We start from the raw sequence: 14,199 nt of genomic DNA, 5'->3' as shown, positions 1-14,199 counted from the left end.
GAAGAAAATATATATACTAAGAATGCCAGATGAGGAAAATAGCTATACAAAGAATGCCAACAGCCTTTTAATAATTTACTGCATAGAATTACACTATTGTTTTAACTGAACAAGTATGCCGATACAAAAGGAAGTTCAATCTTTCTTTACTTCAAGGATTAAAAAAATAATTCAGATGCTCCATAAAATGTAGTGTTTTTCCTGTATCAGTTTAATTCATTTACATACATGTACATTGCTTAAATCTTCATCTGATGCTCAGGCTGAGAAAGAAGAGGATTATTTCTGCCATATAAGTTGGCTGAGGCAAGTGGGGCTCCTTATGCTGAGCCAACCCAGGTCAGCACTAACCTGAAGGCACTGCTGAGTGGCCATTGCACAGAGGGTGTGGAAAGTGAGACACGGCAGGCAGCCAGTTTTCTCATGGATCTAGTTTTTCAGTGGCTGCTATCAAATTCATTGAAGCAAGGATTTGACTGAGCAGGAAGATAGAGTTACTTCTCCTTCCCACAGCTCAAGGTCACGATTAAGATGGAGGATGGTTGCTATCAAGTCATTTTATGTGTATTTATGGACTTCATATTCCAACCAAAGCTCCAGGCTGTAAGTACCAGTCATCAGGACTTCAGATATGACTAATATTTAGTCACACATTAACCTGTGTGTGTATCAAATCTTAGCAGCAACCATGTGAACATCATACCAGAGTTCTTCTCAGATAAAACCATCATTTGTAGATACCCTGTGCCCAAGTAAGGGCTTTCAGCCAATGAACCTGCAAAACAATTTCCAAAGAACAAACAGAGGATCACTGCAGAAACACCATCTTTTCACAACAGCGTTGCTTAAGTTATTTTTGTTATTACTGTCTCCATTCCCAGCTTTAAAACTTCCATCTCCCTCAGATCCCTCCATACAAGATGGGGTTTGTTCCAGTCACTTCTCATTCATGGCTTTAGGTGCCCCTCAGTGAACAAGTTCTACATAGGAGCAGCATCTCCAAGGAGCAGCAGTGGTGACTTCCAAGAGCTGCCCCATCCCCGCTCTGCAATGTCAGCATGTAGGCAGGAGCACACAAGGGCATTCCAAAAGCAATCAGTGCTTTGTAGCTTTACTAAATGGAAGGAAAAAGCACACTGGGCGGAAAACAGACGCCGTTATGGAAATACGTTTATGATGATACAGTCCCACTGTCCTCGGATTTAGGAGGCTGAAGAAGGAGCTGAGCGAAGGATCGTTAACTAAGGCAGCAAGATTGTCTTAGTTTATTGCACAGGAGCTTTCAAAGTTCATTATAGACCATTATGCACAGCGAACCACAGGGCACTAGCCCTGCCTCTGCTACATCATTTTGTTTATTGTGAGCAACAGGTTCAATCCATATTTTCACTCAGAATTCATCTCTCTTTTTTCCTTGCAGGTCACTTTTTGTTTTGACATGACCTTAAATAATTAACCAAACAAAATCATAACTGCATCATACTTGACTGCTAGGAGATAATTTTCGGTCCCTGCACTATGTAATATCTTATATCACATTAAAAAAAAAAAAGGCTACAACCATTTCAATGATATCAAGTATATTGCAAATTCATTTAAAAATAAATAAGGCAGTTGCAGCTACATCATCTACTGTCAAGAAATGTGTAATTGCTAAGTATTTTTAGCTGAGTTTGCTCTTTAAGGCACAACACCAGTGCAAGTCTGGTGGACGGTTTACTCTGTCTGAAGCTCCTGGAGCTGCTGGGATGGGGCTGCCAAGGCAAAGCGTGCCAGCCAGAGGTCTCGGGAGTTCTGCACCTCGCCCCGGGAGCCTGGTACACAGTAAACGTTGAAGAACACTTCCAGTGGTTCCAAAGCCAATCACCGTGCTTAGAGTACCACGCGGCCCATGCTCTCAAGGGCTGGTCTTGTCTCCCGCATTTCTTCATCACAGCTTTGTTATGCCAGTTCCCACCAATTATAACAAAAAGGTGCATTCTCTGGGTAGTTAACGGAGTTGCTAGACAATAACTGGCCTCTCTCAGTAACAGAGCTATGGGAGACTAACCCCTTGAATCACCTGCTTAGCACTAAGAGCAGAAAGCAATGTGCTCCTGCCTTTGCATATTTAAATGCGATGCCTGAGAGCACCCAAGCACCTGCGCCCCAAGCATCTGAACACAAGCAGGGCTCGTTTGCCTGCACACCCACCACCAAGAGCAGTTCGGAGGCACTGCTGGAAAAAAATTCCTGGCCCTGAAATCAGATCCAAACGTGTCGTTCCCCCTTCCTTCAAAAGGCAGTGGCGAACCTTTGACTTGGGGCTGCAGGCTGGCTGAGTGGGAAGTGCTGGCTTGCAGACAGGGCCAGGGAAGGCACGGAGACTCCGGGATAGCACCTTCGTGCCCGTCCACCGCAGTTCAGGGCAGGGGGTGTCCACTGGTATCATCATTAAGGCAATCACGTCGTCCCTCGATTGGAAGCGTCGCTCTTCATCATGCACACAGTCCCACAGGCCTCCGCTCGCCGGTGGCGCCACGCCGCGTACGGGGCTCCCCCGAGGCTGTGCCCCCTGAGCGGGGGCGGGGAGCGGGGCCAGTCCCTGGGGCTACTCGCCCCCAGGGGCTGCGCGCCCGGGCTCGGCCCCGTCGAAGACCTCGGGGCCGTCGGCCAGCAGCGAGGTGCGCACCTTCCGCCGCTCCTTGAAGCGGCCCGAGTGCGAGACGCGGAGGCTCCGTCGGGCCCCGCCGCCCGCTCCCGGGGGCTCCCCGCTGCCCAGCGCGGGGGGGAGCTCCTCCCGGGAGCCGGAGCTGGGGGGCGCGGCGGGTTCGGCGGGGGGCGGCGGGGCGGGCGCCGCTTCCTTGTGCTTTTTCTTGCCGGTCAGCGACTTCCACCAGTGCCCCGCCGAGCTGCTGCCCTTCACGGAAGCGGGGGCGGCGGCGGTGGCCGCGGCGCTGTCCGCCATCGCGACGCGGGGGTTCCTGCGGGTGAGAGGAGCGGACGTAAGAGCGGGACAGCTGAGCGCGAACGGACAGCGAGCGCTGAGCCGAGCGCAGGTGGGCAGGGGACCGGCAGCGGGGAGGCGGGGCGGAGTGGAGCGAAGCGATGCCCAACGGGGGGGTCTCCCTCCCTCCATCCATCCACTGACCTGAGGAACGCTCTCTTTCTCCAGCCGCTATGCGTCCATGGCCGGTGAGCCGGGAGCTGCGGCAGTGCGGCTCGGCCCGGAGGTGGGCGGGCAGGCGGCAGGTGTGGGCGGGGCGGCGGCCCGGGAGGCGGCGGGAGCCGCGCACCTGCCCTGACGTCCGGCCCGGCCCGGGGGTCTTCGGCTGGGGGGCCGGAGGGGCGGAGTTCTCTCGCTGTGCAGAGGGTGGGCGAGCAGGTAGAGGGGCTCTCACCGCTTGGGAACGGTGTTGGTAGCACAGCTGAAGTGAAAGGGCAGGAAGGAGGAGAGGGCACTGCGGAGCGGTTCTCAGGTAAGGCAGCGCCGCAAGCGTGTAATGAAATACAGGGCTACAGGTGCTGCGTTGGCAGGGCTGAGGCTGTAACACGTCCAGAGGTACCGGCTGCGTATTTTGTTTGTGCACATGATGCATGTAGATGAGCACTCTGTAGCCTTGAAGAAAATAGAATTGTCTTTAGTTGGGCATCTTTAAAAAGGGAGTGTAGTTGTAATGCTGAGGAAAAAAAAATAACAAAAACAGTGCAATGTGATATGTATACTAGTTATATTTTATGTGGAACCTTGAATTGTTATGTGATGCTGGCCGTAGAAATGTAGAATAGAATCATTAAGGTTGGAAAAGACCACTAAGATCATCAAGTCCCGCCACCAACCCATCCCTACCATGCCCACTAACTGTGTCCCTCAGAGCCACATCTACACGTTTCTTGAACACCTCCAGGAACAGTAACTCCACCACCTCCCTGGGCAGCCTGTTTTAATCCATCACTGCTCTTTCTGAGAAGAAATGTTTCCCATTATCCAACCTGAACCTCCCCTGGTGCAACTTGAGGCCATTCCGTCTTGTCCTGTCGCTGTTACCTGGGAGAAGAGGCCAACCTCCTCACCACAACCTCTTTTCAGGCAGCTGTGGAGAGCAACAAAGTCTCCCCTGAGCCTTCTCCTCTCCAGACTGAACAATCCCAGTTCCTTCAGCCGCTTCCCATAAGACTTGTGCTCCAAGCTCCTCACCAGCTTTGTTGCCCTTCTCTGGACACTTCCAGGGCCTCAGTGTCATTCATGTAGTGTGGGGTCCAAAACTGAACACAGTACCTCTTTTCATTCAACCAGAAAGAAGAAAAAAGATTTGCTATGTGTTAAACTCAGTCATTAGTCCTCTGGAGAAATATGACATGTAAAATTCATCTGATCCCTATCAGCCCTCTGGTCTGCCACCCTCTCTGTTACTCATGGCTGTTCATTATCCTGTGGAGCAGTTTGTGAAGCAGTGACCTTTCAGCCTTCTCTTCTTTGTAGCCCAACCTCTGTCACTGCCTGGCCCACAATGATGAGACATCAAGCCTGGAGAATGCAGGTGATTGTGCGAGGAGACAGGGTGTACACTTACATTGCTCCGTAAACTGCTCTCTTCAAACACAAAGGGTTTGGAACTGGGAAATGTGCATGTAGACACACACTTGAAAGCACTCTGTCATACAGCAAAAAAAATAAAATAAAATAAAAAATAAATAAATAATAAAAAAAATTCTATTCTGGAATAAATCAGTAACTTCTACCAAGAAAAGAGTTGCATCCTCACTAGTAAACAACTCTTATTTTCTGAGATTCACAGCATCAGGGCATTGGGCTCTGAAACCATGGGATCCAGTTTCCTGCAGTGAGTATAACCCATTGCTATGCTACATGTTTGAATCTATGGAGAAAGAATACAAGCATTTCTCCTGTCTTTGTGACCCCAAAAGTGCCAGGGGAAAATGGAGTTTGTGCAGTTATTAACAGTCCTCTTCACAGAGCATTATAGGTTGACATTTAAAACTTCCACCCTGGCTGTAGGCTTATACAAAACATTCACTGATACATTACTTTTCTTATTTTAATTTGATTACCGTAAGCCCAACCTCTCAGCTGACTTAACACAAAACTTTCATTGGTTTTCCATAAATCTTGCAATGAGATTTGTCCTTTTTGGCACCTTATTGAAAGTAGGGTCTCCTGAAAGGGGACAAGCCATTGGGAAAGCTTTGTAAGAGATGGTGTGAGTGGGAGGGCGTATAGAACTGAATGGGAGAATGGCAAAACCTGCTTGGTTCCTGAAAGTCACTGCTACAGACAGCCGCAGCACAGCTGAGATTGTCACTAAGATGAGTGTTTATGCAAAAACATCTCTGACAGGGAAAAACTTTTGTTCTGCTCCTTTCTTACTCCATCGGTACTTGTTGCATTACTTCGGTATGCATATACTTATCAAACTGATATTAAAAGAAAGCAAAATGGTCTTAAATGATTCTATCAGTGCTTGGAAGTTAGATAGTAGTTTCATTTTATGACTGCTGTGGTTAAATTCTGTCCTTTTTTTTCAGGAAGAGAGGATAACAACTAATGTGGTTTTGTAGTCTCAACTAGGGTGGATGTGCCGGATTGTAGCAGACACCCCAGTACACTGTAAAAGGAGACTGTATGGCCTATTCTCCTATGCTGTAACACACTCCTTTTGAGGATGATTGGACCATACTGACATCAGCTCTCTTCACAGCTCTGCTGGTTCTCCAGAACTCAGAAGTTTACAAGGATTCTCAAGATTTAGATACCCAAGGACTAACTTTAATTTCATATCTCAAACTGAGAGTAAAACAAAACACAAGAGAAATTTTAACTCCAATATGTTAAATGCAGCTACAGTTATACCAAGGGGATCAAATGATGTCCTCAGAAGAATAAAGGGTGTTAGTGAATATTGTTATCAGATCTCTTATTCACTCTGAAGCCCCAGACCATCCAGAACACATTATGGACTTTGGATGCTAACCTTAAGGCCAAGGACAAGTTTGAGCCTCCTATAGAAATGAACAAACAAAATTGGCACCTACAGAGGGCAGAGCTCTTTGTCAGCCCACTAATTATGGTTAATTATAACCAAGGGACCATGGGTACAGGAAAAGACTACAAGAAGACATGGAAGTGCATGGTTTAGTGGGCATGGTGGTGATGGGTCAGTGGTTGGACTAGATGATCTTAGAGGTCTTTTCCAACCTTTACAATTCCATGGTTCTATGATTCTATGATAAAAACTGGCTCCTATCTACATTAGGATGTCTGCTCTGAAGAAGTCTGCAATGATGTCAGTTCTTAAAGCTTTAGATTTCCAAGTGCTGGCAGCATTTCAAACCTTTGCCTTTGCTATAACAGTGGCGAAGGACTCCAGCCATTTTGTAGTGGGGAACATTTTCCCTCCTAACTCCAGGTTGCTGCTTAATGCTGTGGGACTGCATCATGCAGTAAGAAATTGAGCATTTCGCACCCAGCCTATGACTGTATTGCCAATTAAAAAGAAAAAAAAAAAAAAGAGCCAGGTAGTGAGTTTGAAATTTGTGCCTCTTAATTGGTCTTAGTGTTAATGGTGACTCCCTGGTGTGATTGTGGCCTAATGTCATTTAATACCCACTGCTCAGGCATGGTTTGGAGACAGTAAGAGCAAAGGTTTACTTCTACACAGAATGGACAAAACAACATCAATTTGTCTCCCTCCACAGTCCTCCAGCGTTATTGCAACAGGTCGTGTGCCCTCAAACAGGCCAATGTACAACCACTCCTCATGCCACAGTCTAGGACATGTACTGAACAACCTCAGCCTCAGGGACTGAAGATACCAGTTTGATAGGCTGCAGCATGGCCATTTCAGTATTATAGGCACTAAATCACAATTTTTTGATTCAGTGCTTCTAGAAAAAAATACTTTCAAAGGCCACAGGTGACACCTTTCTGATTCTGAAGCATCACCCTAACAATTCCCATGCCTAAAATGAATGCCCAAAGCTTCAGGAAAACAGACCTAAAGCACTAATGCCTATCAGTGCAGTGTATGAGTAGAGATGTTACTCCACATATATTGGCACTAACCCTGATTCTCAGGCTTCAGATTTCCTAAGTTTAACCCTAATTCCTACCTTAATTGTAACTGTTAGACTTGTGTCTACAACACCTCTTGCTCTCTCCCCTCTTGTCCCCCAGGGCTGACATCAGCCCTGTTCCTAATACTGAGGGCTGTGCAGCATCCAGTAACAAGTTCCTCAGTGTTGGATTCCTAACCTAACCCCAACCTCATTACCTTGTTATAAACACCTATGTACCCTGGGCTTCCTTAATGTTCTTGGGCAGCAGCACATAGTAAATTGGACCTTTGTGCACACTGGGCATACACATACCCGCCTGACAATAGAACAGAAAGTAAGATATCTTCAAATACTGTCAGCAGCAATTAGCATTCTTCAGGATCTATAGCTCCTAACCCTAAATTTAACCCTAGTCCTCATTCTGACCTTCCTATTAATATTGACAAATGGCTCATATTTTTGAGAAAAGGGATAACACTGACTCCTCGTCAGGCCCAACAGGACCACACTCTGAATGAAGCTTCCAGCATTCAGAGGTGAGCTTGGTTCACGACACCCCAAGAACAATATACACAGAACCCTGACAAGTTCTTCACTTATAACCCCTTGCTTGTTTCTATTGCAGCTTATAAGGTACAGGCCCCAGCGGACACATGCATTCTTCCTAGCTGCAGTCCTTACGCCACCCTGCAATAATCCAGGTCCTTCAGGCTGGATTGTTTGAACTCCCAATCCCAGTTTTATCCATAGCATCAGCATAATTACAACCACAAGACCATGCCTTCAGGGAAAGAGAGTGTAAGGTATGGGCCAAGTAAGATCCACCGATGTCGTAAATACACAGGCTCTACAGCATTCAGCAATAACCACCATTTCTTAAGGTGCAGATTTCTGAATTTTAACCATGATCTTTAATCAAGGAATGAATCTCTACTGGCTAGGGAACATAAAATGTACTGATGCGCTTTCTCTTCTTATCTCAATGAGATAAGAGTCTCTTCATTGCCTTTAGATAGCCTGGGAGGATAGCGCAATATAATTTTGCTTTGAGGATCCAGTTAGATGGCATTCTTCTTGTGTAAGTGCAAATTCCCTTCCTGCTCAGAGTTTTCATCGGTTCCTGGTTATTGGCAGTGGGGTCTGTTGGCACTCAAATCTTCTCCCTCCCTTTTCTGCAGACCTTTAGTCTGTACTTGTCAATAAAGAAATAAGAAGAATGGCAGACAGCTTCTGTCCTGCCAGAGCTCAGCTGCGTGTGGGAGCGGCTGGGGGTCCCACTGCTGTGGCTGTGGGCTGTTTTCTCCTCAAGGTGGGATGGGAGAGGGGAGAGCAGCAGCCAAGGTGGGCTCAGGCAGTGCCCTCCCTGCAGACGTGTGAGCCCAGGTTGTGCCCTGTTCCAACATGGTTAGGCACCTCCCAGTGTCCCGCCTGTACAGACCTGCACTGTGTGTGTTTGAGCTTATCACAGAAGACATGATTTCTCCACGTGCTCCGCAAACTGCTCGCAGTACCTATGCTCACTTTCACCTCTTTGGCAATGGGACTTTAAACTTTCTTTCAACCCAGCTGATTATTACCACAGGCACCTCTCACAGATCTTACTAACACCAGGGTTTTGGAAGATACCCACAGTTTTATCCAAAATTTGGCATGTCTCCTCAAGCAGCTCATCTCAGAAGAGATCCCAAACCTGATATAACCCTTCCCAGCGTCTCAAGTCAAGTGTCTCTGCAGATCTACCTCCTCAGATCTCATCTGTATATTTTGAGACTGCTACATGCACAGGAAACTGCGGCCATACTTTTTGCTTAGAAGTAAAATGAAATCACCTGTTCTGTAGCTTAAACTGACCTCAGCTCACAGAGCAGTGGCGTTGAGAGCAAAGCTGTCTTCTTTGTAACTTCATTTCTAAGTTTTCCCATGGAAACTGTCTGTAGGCTCTTTGTTTCTCTTTTTGCAAATTCTTTCCCAGTAACTTTTGAATCTTTTGTCCAATTTCAATGATATTTGACAGTGGGAGAGAGGAAGAATTAAGTTTCTTGACAACTAGTGTCTGAATGGAAGAGCCCAGATCAGAGCCCCAGACCCAGTATCTCGGCTGAAGAAACCCCTGGGCAGCTCCCCATCCAGCCTTGCACACAATTTGGAGGGAGGCACAGCATGTGCTGCCTCTTGTCCAGGATGGGATGGGCGGGCTGTGCAGCAGGGGACTCCAGGGAGGCCAGAGGATGGAGGCGAGGAAACCAGCTGGTGTGGGCATAAGGGGGAAAGCATGGCTCTGCGGTGTGTGGGACACAGCTGTAAATATCAGACTGCACTGTTCTCACGAAACATTTCCTCTAGTTTTCCCATCAGATTCAAAATATTTAAACCAGGCAGCAGTGAGTCGCACAATGACTCAGCCACAAAGAAGAGACTTCAGCAGTTCCATAGAACTGATGAAAGTGACTGCCTTATAAATCATTAACTCCACACTATGTCTTATTAGCACGACTAAGACGTTTCTGCTCTACAGGAGGTGAGTCATCTCAGCGTGGTATCTACAGGGACCAGCTTTGCTGGGGTGGAGAGCAGCTTGCACCCTGCTAAGAGATGAGGCTTGCTGAATGGCAGATGGCAGCCCCTGCAGCAGCCCACCAATGGCCTTCTCAAGGACCTGGAGAAGAATGAGGCTCTAACGCTTGGCTACATTCACCTGCTTCCCAGGCCACGTAGCTGTGTCCTGTGTTAGGTGAAAGGAGCCTACTATCTCCACAGCAAGCCCCTGAGGACACTGACCACACGTTAGCTGAGCAAACATGGACACTTCATTGTCTGTTTGGGCTTTGAGGTGCAGAACTGTATTCAACACTCCCGTGAACACATGAGAAACTCCTGTCCTTCTAGAGATGCTCTGCTTGGCTATTTCTGAACATCCTGCTTGAATCCTTAGGCTGGGACATGTGTTAAAGATCCCAGACTGTAAGACATGCAAAGACTAGGAGTTCGCCAATGGGAGAGGGGAAGGAAGGAACAGAAGCAGAATGGCCTGTCTTCCTGCAAAAATAAGAATAATGGTACTAGAATACTGCTTCTGCCTTTACAAAATAACACACTACTGAACAGAATAGAAAAAAAATAAAGAAAATCATTGCTAGGCAAATGTCTGCATTCAAGGGAGTGGAAAACTGCTATGATGGCATTGATTTTTGGGAAGCATTAAGATGGATTGAATTGACATTTTTGATTCTTTGCTTGCTAGAAGTTTTACACAGAGGTGGTTCGGAGTGATTGCAGTAAATCCTGGTGCACAGAGGCTTGGTTGCATAGGCTCCTAAGTACCCATCTGCAACTGCTTGCCTCAATTAAGCTCCTCTACATTTTCCAAGTGTTTTCCAGCCATGCCAGGACAGTAGTTAGTTAATGATTGATTTTCATTTGGCAGTTTGCCATGTAGTCAGTGACAGACACCAGAACTCTTTAACACATTTAATGGGATTTTCCTTCCATTTACACTATCATAAATTACAAAGCATATTTCACTTCACAAAATAAAACCATTTCCAGATCATTTTTATGACAGTATTAAGTAGTACATAACCTACAACAAATAGTCCTGTACAAGTCAGGAGGATCTATAGAAGTATTGGGAACTCAGACTATTTAGCATTTGCTCTGCAATCTGGATTAATCTATCTAGCCCTTAGTTATTTCTCTAGAAGACAACAATTTTACAGTAATACCCTCCACTTCCCTTCATTATCATAGTTACACGTATTTTTTTCAATTTGAATAGAAACATGTGCTCCCTGAAATAATTCAGGAAACTGAGTTACCCACTATATCATACAAATGACCAAGAGGAGGGATTATTATATTTCCTTTTGTATTGAGAATTGAGTTTGGTAGTAAAGTATGCTGATTTTCTATACTTGCAGAAACATCTCATGCTGAGAAACAGTTTTAACATTAGGGATAAGTTGCAGTTAGACAATGAACTCTGTAGTCAATGTTTGTGAGGGGAGAAAAATATTAAAATTTGGTAATAATTAAAATTACCAACTTCCACATTTCCATATTCTTGTGTTTTTTTGTCCTTTTTAAAACAAACCATCTGGAACACATTCAAGAGAAATAACCTACATTTTCAGCAGATTTACTGTACATTTATAAATACAGAAACATGACAAAACATAGCTTGATTTTTACAGAAAAACCAAATCCTTCATATTTAACTCAAAAAAGTGCTAACTTTTCAACAAGGCCAGAAAATATCCAGTGTCCCAGCATCACTTAACTTACATACTAATGTAATAATAATTAAAAAAATATCTGGCATGTGAAACTGATCCTACCACCAGGACTTCTGAAAATTCTCAATACCATATTTTATATGGGAGTAAAAATAAAAAAGAAAAGCGAGAAAATACTGAATGTTTAGGGAAATACAAAAATGCTTAAAAGTGTACTACACAATCTTGGAATGCTAGTGCTTAGATGCAAAGAAACCTAAGGAAAGTTGGAATACACACAAGAAAAAGATTCTCCTTTAAAACATTTGCCATGAAAGAGGTATGTCAGGATAATACTGCATTCGTGGTAATTGTTTTCAATATATCATAGCAAAAATGCAGGAAAGAATTATGTGGAAAACAATCAATGCACCGCATTGATTTATAGTTTGCTAAAATAAAATGCCATTCTTTCAGCTAGGTAAAGGAAAAATATCTATATAATATAAGTTTTGTTTCACAATTGACATATATAATTATGTCTTATGGAGAAGGAAATGTATAGCTGTATACTAGTAACACTGATTAAGTACCTTTTTGCTTCTCTAGCCATATTAAAATATGTTTTGTGTTTCTTAATAAGTTAATAATAAAATTGTTTGCAGCTTCTCAAAACAAATATACATCCGAGGCAAGGCAAAAGATACAAGGTGAGAGGATTTTTTCTGACCTTTTTTTTTCCCCTTCTACAAAGAGGCATATGTCTATGAGACACAGGCTTTCCCTAAACATTTTGGCATCCATCTGCAGCTTTGCAGAAACTGAAGTGCAGCCAAGGAACTTTTCCTTTATTTTTTTTTTAAAAATTAAAGAAACGTTGTTTTCCCTTCAAACTAATTGTTTTAAAACAAGTGGTTATGAAGATGTGCCCATTTTTGTCTAAAAGAGAACATCTTCATTTTCTATTAAAATTTGTACAATTAGCTTCTGGTACCGCATGTCATTCAGAGTAGCCAAGGTACTGTCCTCTGGAGGTCTCATTAAAGTAGGCCCAAACACTATTCCCAGGTTTTCAGCATTCATAAAATTCTCCTTTTCATGCAAAGTAACCCTAAAACAGAAAAGAAAAGTAAGTAGTTGTTTACTTCCCCGAAGAAAAATACATATTGCATCCTAACCTGCAGTCTTGCTTCACATCAAGCATTGCCTGATAATGGTATTTTTCAGTAACAATTTTTACTCTCCCTCAATATAGTACCTATTTCCACAGTAACTATTTCCATTGCAAGTATGATGCAATTATGGTTGGGCTGTGTATTCCAGAGCCTTTAAAAACTCCTCCTGCAACTCTTTAGTGATTATTCCATTATTATATCCATTAAGGTATAAGAATTAGTGGTAACTGCTTTTTTGAGAAGTGTAATCATGGTTGAAATTATCATGCATGGAGCAGTCTCCTACACTGCAGTAATTACAGCTGTGTTGTGCTTAGTGTGTGTCATGCTGGGTATGGACACGCTTCCTGATTATGGACCCAGAATTTCTTCTGATTACCAATGCCCTATTGCTCACAGAGATGCTTCCAGCCTTCAGCAACCGACAACCGACCTGATCACACATTTCTGCCTTCCTGGCTGTCTCAGGCCTACCAACAACTGAGTTTTTTTTTATTATTCTTCATATTTAGGAAGAGGATGAAAGCTGAAGCAGCCCGGAAAGATGGGCTGCTGTGTGTATTTTGTTCTTTGTAGGAAAGCTCTATCCAGATAGAAGTCAGGTGGCTACAAATGCCATCTATCCTTCACCTAGGAAGGCCCTTAGGCCTACTGAAAAATGCAAGGTACAACTGGAGCATATCAGCATTATCATAGCAATCCTTTGGCGTTTGAGTTCAGACTTGAGAGAGTTCTTGCACTGCAGTCCCTTCTGGATAGATGCTGCTGCTAAGCTGGACAACTCCTCCACACACAAACCCTCTGCCAGGGTGGAGCACATGTGGTGTTGGAGCCAGTTCTGCTGTCAACAGCTGGGACCGCCCCTGGACATAGTCATTCACAACTGGATTGTAACTGGGCAGTGGATGCCTCCAGGGGAGCACAAAGAGGTTGGAAAACAAAAGAGACATTCTGGCCTTCTCATTCACAAGGTCCATACAAGATCAGGTTTTCCATCTACAACCAGCTCTCTGCAAAGTGACTATCACTGAAAACCACAGTTTCTCTTTTCTTTTGGATCAGAAATTCATTAGTGCCCCCACTCACAGATGCATCACCACATTCTAACAGATAGGTTACTTGTTGCTTTGCAAGGAGAAAAGGCAAACCAAGGCTGCTTAGCCCCAGCCACTAATTGTGCAAGTATATGCCCAACACTGCTTTCCACCTGTGCCTGTACACAACAGGAATGTTGAACAGCTGTGCAATAGCACATACATCTCACTATATATCTTACTAGCACCTCTGTGCAGGTATATGGGGCTTGTTGCCGGCAAGGCCTGAGGTGTCCACGGAAGAGATTCAGCTGCACAGCTTCAGTGTGGATGGAGCTATATATGTTTCACCACAGGGGGGACTGCTCATTCTACTGTATTTCCTCCAGTTCTGAGTAAAATGTTACCAGAAAGAAGATTCTGATTCAGTTGAAGATAGCAATTAATTAATTGGCTGACAAACTCATTCTTCATTACTGACATTATCCTCTGCTGGATTTTCCTGACTATGCTAGGCTATTCCTTTGATGGAGGAAGGCGAAAGGCAATAAATAGATAGACAAAAGGGAGTTCCAATTTGACTGACCTCAATTTTGTGTCCCTTTCAATTGATAAACAAATATGAAGTACTTCTAACAACTCAATGCAGTTTCTTTTCTGTTAATAACCAATGCTACTGTAGAGGCTGTGACCCTATTGTCTTTACATAAAAGACTCCTTGAA

The 14,199-nt window shown here is 44.5% G+C and overlaps 2 protein-coding genes and 1 long non-coding RNA gene across 3 annotated transcripts in view; 1 reads left to right on the top strand and 2 right to left on the bottom strand.

Annotated features, from left to right (window-relative positions):
- PRR15 (proline rich 15) lies at window positions 55-3,264 on the bottom strand. The gene is made up of 2 exons (XM_021385922.1): window positions 3,131-3,264; window positions 55-2,963 (listed from the first exon to the last, which is right to left on the bottom strand). Exon 2 carries the CDS (start codon window positions 2,945-2,947, stop codon window positions 2,591-2,593), a length of 357 nt encoding a protein of 118 aa, XP_021241597.1. The 5' UTR covers window positions 2,948-2,963; window positions 3,131-3,264; the 3' UTR covers window positions 55-2,590.
- Window positions 3,321-11,105, top strand: LOC110393260. The gene is made up of 2 exons (XR_002434910.1): window positions 3,321-3,458; window positions 9,572-11,105. It is a non-coding gene; the product is annotated as an uncharacterized LOC110393260 (long non-coding RNA).
- The window catches only part of CHN2 (chimerin 2), a 163,429-nt gene continuing 159,740 nt past the window's right edge, over window positions 10,511-14,199 (bottom strand). The window contains exon 13 of the mRNA XM_021385921.1: window positions 10,511-12,378. Within this exon, the coding sequence (XP_021241596.1) occupies window positions 12,207-12,378 (172 nt within the window). The 3' untranslated portion in view covers window positions 10,511-12,206. The remainder of the gene's footprint in view (window positions 12,379-14,199) is intronic.

The sequence above is a fragment of the Numida meleagris genome, chromosome 2 (genome assembly GCF_002078875.1).
Source record: "Numida meleagris isolate 19003 breed g44 Domestic line chromosome 2, NumMel1.0, whole genome shotgun sequence".
NCBI lineage: Eukaryota > Metazoa > Chordata > Aves > Galliformes > Numididae > Numida > Numida meleagris.
The sequence above is the reverse complement of the archived record's forward strand: the minus strand, read 5'-3'. Positions and strand labels throughout refer to the sequence as shown.